This window comes from Hypomesus transpacificus, chromosome 3, assembly GCF_021917145.1.
Source record: "Hypomesus transpacificus isolate Combined female chromosome 3, fHypTra1, whole genome shotgun sequence".
Classification (NCBI taxonomy): domain Eukaryota; kingdom Metazoa; phylum Chordata; class Actinopteri; order Osmeriformes; family Osmeridae; genus Hypomesus; species Hypomesus transpacificus.
The window spans coordinates 6,831,004-6,839,689 of record NC_061062.1 but is presented as its reverse complement, the minus strand read 5'-3'; the positions used below and the strand labels follow the sequence as shown (position 1 = coordinate 6,839,689).

At 54.4% G+C, this 8,686-nt stretch overlaps 1 protein-coding gene across 2 annotated transcripts; it reads right to left on the bottom strand.

Moving 5' to 3' along the window:
- Positions 1-2,010: 2,010 nt before the first annotated feature.
- Positions 2,011-8,467, bottom strand: cdc25b (cell division cycle 25B). 2 transcript variants are annotated; one of them, XM_047018328.1, is made up of 15 exons: positions 7,915-8,467; positions 7,623-7,705; positions 7,322-7,373; positions 5,976-6,017; positions 5,852-5,885; positions 5,659-5,763; positions 5,455-5,565; positions 5,057-5,197; positions 4,808-4,888; positions 4,494-4,673; positions 4,228-4,323; positions 3,937-3,999; positions 3,669-3,767; positions 3,314-3,559; positions 2,011-3,174 (listed from the first exon to the last, which is right to left on the bottom strand). In XM_047018328.1, the coding sequence occupies exons 1-15, from the start codon at positions 8,121-8,123 to the stop codon at positions 3,034-3,036; spliced, it is 1,683 nt and encodes a 560-aa protein (XP_046874284.1). In that variant the 5' UTR covers positions 8,124-8,467; the 3' UTR covers positions 2,011-3,033. The 2 variants fall into 2 exon arrangements, with proteins under 2 accessions (XP_046874284.1, XP_046874285.1); XM_047018329.1 differs by having other exon boundaries at positions 4,808-4,885; positions 7,915-8,458.
- Positions 8,468-8,686: the final 219 nt, after the last annotated feature.

The window sequence follows — 8,686 nt, the reverse complement described above, 5'->3', positions numbered from 1 at the left end:
CAGAGGGCCAGGACCCTCCCTCATCTCCCCTCACCTCCTGACTGCCACAGAGGGCCAGGACCCTCCCTCACCTCCCCTCACCTCCTGACTGCCACAGAGGGCCAGGACCCTCCCTCACCTCCCCTCCTGACTGCCAGAGAGGGCCAGGACCCTCCCTCACCTCCCCTCCTGACTGCCACAGAGGGCCAGGACCCTCCCTCACCTCCCCTCCTGACTGCCAGAGAGGGCCAGGACCCTCCCTCACCTCCCCTCCTGACTGCCACAGAGGGCCAGGACCCTCCCTCACCTCCCCTCCTGACTGCCACAGAGGGCCAGGACCCTCCCTCATCTCCCCTCACCTCCTGACTGCCACAGAGGGCCAGGACCCTCCCTCACCTCCCCTCCTGACTGCCAGAGAGGGCCAGGACCCTCCCTCACCTCCCCTCCTGACTGCCAGAGAGGGCCAGGACCCTCCCTCACCTCCCCTCCTGACTGCCACAGAGGGCCAGGACCCTCCCTCACCTCCCCTCCTGACTGCCACAGAGGGCCAGGACCCTCCCTCATCTCCCCTCACCTCCTGACTGCCACAGAGGGCCAGGACCCTCCCTCACCTCCCCTCCTGACTGCCAGAGAGGGCCAGGACCCTCCCTCACCTCCCCTCCTGACTGCCACAGAGGGCCAGGACCCTCCCTCACCTCCCCTCCTGACTGCCACAGAGGGCCAGGACCCTCCCTCATCTCCCCTCACCTCCTGACTGCCACAGAGGGCCAGGACCCTCCCTCACCTCCCCTCCTGACTGCCACAGAGGGCCAGGACCCTCCCTCACCTCCCCTCTGCTCCTGGCTACAGGTGGGAGACGGCTGCTCACTGAATCATTCACGAGGAAGTGGATGTTTTTGTTTGAAAAGGCGGAAGAGCGCAAGCATGTCGCTGAACAGGAAACGGCCCCAGAGATGCTGTGTGTGTCGAGGGCTTTGTCAGCCCTGGTGGAGACAGCCTCAGTAGCCAGGCGTCCACTCACGCATCTGATCTGTTCAAAAACATGTTAGATCAGATGGGGATGCCTATAGTTCAGTGGTAGGGTATGGGGATGGGTATAGCTCATTGGTAGAGAATGGGGGTGAAGGTATGTTGCTATGAAGTGCTGCTACATAAATTCCTTACTATTGATAAACCATATTGTTTAGCTAGACAGCAGCTCTAATTCAATGATACCAGTGTTTTGTTTTAGGGATATATTGTTGTCACACCATCTAGTAACAGACTGTTCCTTAGCACCAACCATTGTCAGACTGGACACTTCTAGTCCTGGATTATCTGCAAGGCCAACTATGTGCACTTCAGCATGTTGCCTGGATAAAAGCGTCTACTGAGAGAAGACGCAAAATCTTGAGCCACGGCAACATTTCAGTTGGTGCTGCACGTGAGCTGCTTGTTTGTTGCTAGTTTACCATCAGCCGGTCGTCAGTGCTGAGGCGGCCCCTCTGCATAGCCACGCGAGGAATGGGAAGTTCTTCACGTTTCGAAATACTTTGGCAGCCGGCCAAGAAGGGAGATCGAGGTTTTTTTCTTTTTTTACCAGACTTCACGTGTTCCCAGCACGTGACGCCCCATCACCACTCCCTCCCTCTCTCCCCCCCCCTCCTTTGCTCTTTACTCCTCCCTCTCTGGTAGGGCACATCAGCCTTTGCATGCATTCCCCTCTCACTCGACAGGAATGTGTGCCTAAGCTTCAGAGTCCATGCGTGTTTGTGGGTGTGTGTGAGAGAGAGCCTACGAATGTGTGTGGGCACGTTCTCAACTGACTAACCCTACTCCAAGGTCGTTCAGAGCGGGAGGATTTGAAAAACAGGAAGTGCAAAGAGCAGCCGTGAGGCAACCATGTCAGTGAACAGCCACCACCCTCCTACCAGCCTGGACAGACGTCCTGTAGAAGCTTGAGAGAACTGTGGTTCGTAAAGTCTGCCGTTGTCATTATTTGATGGGGTTGGGTAAGCAATGTTGGTCACTGAAGAAAATAGGCACAGGCAGTTTAAATATGAGATTTTTATTCCAGAAACTCCCCCATAAGACAGGTACAAAAAAAAATCAAGCCACAAAGCAACACCATTCTGTAAAAAATAAATTTAAATAATAATCGAATTAAAACCACTTTCAAAAATCCGGGGTCTCTCGTCAACAATCTTGACATGTTGCTGACCTGCAGCACGGGGAACAGACAGGAGAGCTCGTTCTGGAGACGCTCTGAGCTCTCAGAACCCCGTCTCCTCTCACAGGACACCAGTCGTAGACTCTACGTGCTCTGGGCTGGAGGCCAGGGTCTCAACCCTTGCAACTTGGTATTGGCAGAAAAATGTTGGCTCGTGCGCACATGCACCCACAAACAAAAGGAGAATACAAAAATCACAACGCATTTAAAAACACAGCACCTCACAACCTAAAAGGGATATTGAATTAAGTGCTTAAATAGGGCGGTAAACAACATACGTAACAAAAACGAGGGAATCGGAAAATGGGTCCAGTGAGACTTGATAGGGTTGAGGAAGGGAGGGGGTGGGGGCGCTGTAGCATCGGCTGAGCTGTAGCGTGATGCTACGAGTGGTTACGAGCGTGGCGTGTGAGTGACATCACTGCACTGAGCACGTCAAAACACATCTCCGGGGGGGGCAAACGGCAGACGCGGCTCGGAAACACTGCGCATCCATCCCAGACTGTGTGCTGTGGTTCAGGTCGACGACAAACGTGGCAGTGAGGGTTGAAGTTCCGGGCTTTTGGGAGGCGGGACCTGGCTGTCCGTGGAGCACCAACGCTCACCAGGCGGAAGAGTGTGACTATGAGGTGTTTGTGTGTGTGTGCGAGCGCTGTGTGTGTGTGTGTGCACATGTGGGCGCTGTGTGTGTGTGTGTGTGTGTGTGTAAGAGAGTCCTCCTAGCTTCTGGAGGGGCAGTGTTGGGAATCACAGCTTTTCAGACAGCTGTACAGGGGGATGGAGGGAGGGAGGAATCACAGCTTTTCAGACAGCTGTACAGGGGAATGGATGGATGGATGGAGGGATCACAGCTTCTTCAGGCGGCTGTACAGGTCTCTCTTGCTGCGTTCTCCAGCCCAAGTCCTGCTCTTCAGACGGAACCTCCTCAGATCCTCCTTGAAGTCCTCATGGTGCATGGGCCTGTAGGCCTGGGGCTCGCAGTGGACCTTAACACACACACACACACACACACGTCAGGCTTCCTATCCTAAGGGGGCATGACCCGACCATTCAAAAATCATGTTCTCTAACCACCAACCCCCCCCCACCCAGAGCAACAACACTCTGCTCCCCCCGGGGTAGTACCTGGAAGTGGGGGAAGAACTCCTTGTAGCCCCCCTTGAGGATGTAGAGCTCGGGGTAGTGCAGGGCGGGGTACTCGTTCACGGAGCGGTCGCGCTCGCGCACGAAGCGGCACATCCTGGGGCCGCGCTCCGACGAGAACTCGCAGTGGAACACCAGCACCACGCGCTTCTCGCGCGACGCCGCCAGGATGGGCCTCCTCAGCAGGAAGTCCTCCACCTGCTCCTCCTGGTGCAGGTTGAGCGCCCCCTGGAGGAAACACAGCCACGGTTAGGAGGCTGCTCCTGCGACAGGAGGAAGGGTGGGGGAGGAGGAGAGGGGGGGGGGGGGGAGGAGAAGGGGTGAAGGTGTCTCTCACCTTGATGTGGCCCCCCTCGTACTCGTACGGGTAGCGGCAGTCGATGACGATCAGCCGCTCCACCGCGTCGCTGAAGTGGCCGCTGAGAGACGCCTCCATCTGAGGACCAATCACAACGCACGTCAAGCCTGCACACACTGAGCTGACCCCTCTCTCATTGGCTCGCCGGCGAGAGCACGGCAGCGATTGGGCACAAGAGTGTGAGAGAGCAACGATCTCACTACTTCTGGTGTGTGTGTGTGTGTGTGTGTGTGTGTGGTCTTCTCACCATGTCGGGGGTGATGTATTTCAGGTCCTGGTGTTTCCCGTCCACAGTGGGAATGACAAACGGCTGCGGAAATAAAGCAATCAAATGAAATAAAAGGGGTTGGTTGTGATGGCAATGAAGAACAGCCCTGCTCCCCGCGTCCCTGCTCCCCGCGTCCCTGCTCCCCGCGTCCCTGCTCCCCGCGTCCCTGCTCCCCGCGTCCCTGCTCCCCGCGTCCCTGCTCCCCACGTCCCTGCTCCCCACGCACCTCCTCCCCACGCACCTCCTCCCCACATCCGTGCTCCCCCTCACCTTGGTGAAGTCTCCTATGAGCTCCGCCACCCCTCCGTCCAGCAGCTTCTCGATCTCCACGTGGCAGAAGGACTTGGACCTCTGGACCTGGCACACCTGCAGAGGGTTAACCAGGGTTAGGGGTGGTGTAGGGTTAAACCAGGGTTAGGGATGGTGTAGGGTTAAACCAGGGTTAGGGGTGGTGTAGGGTCACACCAGGGTCAAGGGTGGGGCAGGGGGCCAGGACAGGAATAAGGGGTGGTGTTGGGGGCCAGGGGGCTACTGACCGCACGGGGGGAGAGTGGGTCCTTCTCGGGGCTGGCGTAGGTGCCGGCCAGGCTGCGGCGTCTCTTCACCCTGATGGGGGTGTTGTCGTCCCGGGGACGCTCCGGACGCTTCAGGGCCCCGCGGCCCGCCGGCAGGGAGGGGGAGCGGAACAAGCCCCGAGGACGACAGCCAAACACAGGCTGAGCAGGCAAGGCACAGAGGACAAGCCATCAGGACAGGACAGGACGGGGAAATACACACATTATTTATACCAATCCACAGATAACTCTGGATTACTACAACTAAAGAATCCTTCCGTGTATCAGGAACTTACCGAGTTGTCTGCAGGAGAGTCTGCCACTAGGGGCGCTGTCAGCAGGCTGGCCATACCCTGAGGCATGTTGGAGTCATTCTGCTGGAGGGGGGGGGGGGGGGGGGGGGGGGGGGGGACCAGAACACCCAGGTCAGGACAGGAGTAACAGAGACTGGTTGTTCAGGCTCTCTAGGGAAGCTAACAGTTGTTGCCATGACTAGGGTTGTTGCCAACTCGTTGCCCTCCCTCCCTCCCTCTCGCCAGCCTCACCTCCTCCAGGGGGTCATCCATCACGTCCAAGAAGCCGTCGTCCTCGTCGCTGGTCAGCGAACAGGTGAGGGACGAGCGCCTCAGGACCATGGGGCTGCTGTCGTCCAATGAGCCGAGCCGCTGAAAGGGGGGCGGGGACAGCTGGAGCGGGAGACCAACATGCGATCAAGTTAATAATGTGTGTGCACGTGTGTGCGTGTACCATGAGGGCCGGGGCAGAGTTGGCCCTGCGTGTGTGTGTGTGTGTACCATGAGGGCCGGGGCAGAGTTGGCCCTGCGTCTGTGTGTGTGTGTGTGTGTACCATGAGGGCCGGGGCAGAGTTGGCCCTGCGTCTGTGTGTGTGTGTGTACCATGAGGGCCGGGGCAGAGTTGGGCCTGCGTGTGTGTGTGTGTGTACCATGAGGGCCGGGGCAGAGTTGGGCCTGCGTGCGAAGGCCTCCCTGCTGTTGAAGGAGCGCCTGCGATGCTTGGACACTGGCTTGGCGGGCTTCTTGAACTCAAAGCCCTCCTACAGGAAGAACAACAACAACAACAGCAGCTGTCAGTCAGCTGCTGGAAGCAGACGTCACTGATGAGCAGAGGTAGCAGACGCAGGCCTGACCTCTAGCAGGTTCTCCTTGTCCCCCCGTCCCGGGCAGGAGGAGGAGGGGCCGAAGGCTCCAGGCTCCTGTCCTTTCAGAGCGGGGCTGTGGCCCAGCAGGTGCATCTGCGACCACAGGAGACAGGTTAGGGGCTGTGGGGGGGGCTAGGGTGGGGGTGTTGCAGGGAAACCGAGCAGATGCGTTTCGACTTACTGGTAGAGACTGGATTCTCCTGATGGGCATTTTCCTATAAAAACAAGACGAGAGAACATCGGATTAACAATCCTGACCTCGAGAGTAACGGCGCGCAGCGAGAGCGGTGGGTTTGGATACTCACTGGTTAACGACTCGGCCATTCTCCTGGACGGCCCTCTCGAACCTGGAGTGCAGAGGAGGAGGTTACAAACACAGCACGTCAGGAGAACTATACGAGTTGATGTACCCTCAGTATAGTTAGACCACATATTTCAATGTAAGATTCCCATTTGTTTATTGTATGCACCTTCCTGCCAAAGCAAATTCCTTGTCTGTGCAAACTTCATGGCGCATAAATCCCTTTGTGATTCTGAGAAACCCTGTCTGAGCTGCAGATTGAAGAGAGACTGGATGAGGACAGTCTGGACGAGGACAGTCTGGACAAGCATGATGAAGCTGTCGGTGTACAAACATTTGTACACCGAGCCTTGATGTACTAAGAGCACATGGACAAGAGTAGATGCGAGAAGTGGTGTGCGCAACATTTGCCCACCTGTATGCTAAACGAGCTGCATTGAGGGCAGAGTGTAGAAAGAGGGGGAGGAGGGGGGTCTGCTAATCTACCATATGCCTGCTGGAGCCAACCACGCCAAGCCGTCCTGCAAGAGCTCTTTGTTTGCCGAGTGGACGGAGAGCGAGAGAAAGAGGGGGTTATAAGGAGTGTGTCTTAGTCAATGGGGGGGAGGGCGCATTCATCAGCCCCTGCACACACAGCCATGCCCCCATTCCTATTGAAATCACAAGGCACAAGAGTGTGCCGAAAACCTGAGGGGGTGGGTGATTGAATCCTTCCACCCCGTCCCAACAAAAAGGAGCTCTAAAGCAATTAAGCAGCTGTGCTGTGGCCTGAGGACCCTGCTCTTAGTGACGGCCGTCGGACGCTGGCAGATGTCAGGATATGCATCCAGTCAGCCATGAAACCCAGAGGCCACCCAGGATTAGCACAGCAAGTCAAGGTACATAAACCCAACGACCAGATAACAGCGTTCCTGCCACCGCATGAACGCTGCTAACGAAACACGCATCAAGTATATCTGCCAAATCCACGATATGCTCTCAATTTCAAACACAAATGGTCCATTTCTCACGTATAATTAAGTAGGCCTATGCATTCTCTCTCAGAACACAACTCCTGCTTTCAAATCCAAAACCCAACTGAATAAAATGTAATCAATCACTGACCAAGCCCCTTATTACCATACAGATCGTCTAGATGTATGACATCCCAATCTCCTCACGCAAAACTGAAGGAAAGTTCATATAAGCTTGATCATCTCATCTACTAATCTACTTAATAGAAATAAATGACCCCAATTTTAATCCCAACGGCAGCCCTGGTTTAATCCCAAAGCACAGCAGTGTGTGTGCGTGTGAGGGGGGACACAGAGACAGTGAACAGACCAGATATGGGGAAACCATGCAACTTACATCTCCTCCACATCAATGGAATCCATGGGACTGGGGGAATCCATACCGAGGCCTGAACAGAAAGTAAAAGACACCTTAATAAAGCCAGACCACAGGGCTGGTGAACACACGTTTGGGTGGCTAAACACATGCAAGCGCAGCAGATTAAAAAACATTCAGGGAGGAACTTGTACATTCATTAGCCCGTGGCCTACAAGGCAGACACAGAACGTGAGAACACCATTTTAACTCGCAACGACTCGCTTCACATAAAATATTTCCAGTCATTACTCATCCCTATTCTATTCTATTTGTGTCTTACCAGCATCAGAGGAAGCGTCTGAGGCAAAGGAGGGAATCTTCAGCAGAGGCATATGCTTTCTTCTTTTGGGGGTATCACATTGTCTGAAAACACAGGTCAACCAAATGAAATACCATTAATATCTGCTCACAAAACCATGACTGCATCAATCAGTTCAGAGGCAAATACACTAGATAATTTGTTGGTTTAGCAAACCAACAAGCTGGTACACTTGGTCGGAGCTAACAAGCTAGTTAACAAAGCAATGAGGCGCCGAGTGGGCCAACTCGTTTAGATACCAACGCACACTTACCCTCCCAGTCCCGCTAGATTGTTCATGTTTAGAGCCAGATGGGTGACAGGGGATAGCACAGTTGCAGGTCCAGGCGAGAACAGATTCTTCATACAGGGGGAGGTCGTGTTTCCCAACTCGGGCAGAGACAGAGAGGAAAGCCGGGGGATTCCATCAGGCCTGCGATTGCTGACGGGACTAATGTCGCCCGTTACTTGATGTAGATCCATTTTTGGTGAAAAGGTTAAGTATTTGTTCTAGCACGGTAGTTAATCGGTGCTCCTTTTTCAATGTTGTCTTTTTGTGTGTTAAAAGACGCTTAGCTACCTTACAGATAGAAGCGAGTTAGCTGGTAGCAACTAGCCTAAACCGAATCATGAAAACATTTTTATACAATTGAAAATTTGCAAGAAACGAACCAATCCAAAATATGCATACGATTTGTGTAGTCACCGTCCATAAAACCAATAAAAACTTAAATACAACTAGCTACGATCACTACTGATAAAACTGCATCGTTCTCCTGTCAGAGAGCTGCACACCAGTGTACTCCCTCTGACAGCCCTCTTCTGAAGAAGAAATACAGCTGCTCGTATTTATGTTCAAAATAGAAGCTCACGAGCGGCAATCCTGCTGACCAATCAACAACGTCTTCGACAATCCATCGACCAATCAGAGCGAGTACTCTTGTTCTTCTTTGTCCGTGCAGGGAGACACTGGTGGAGGGATCACATTTTCTCTGACCAATCAAAGCCGTCTTGGCCACGTTGTTACCCAATAGAAAATGTTACCC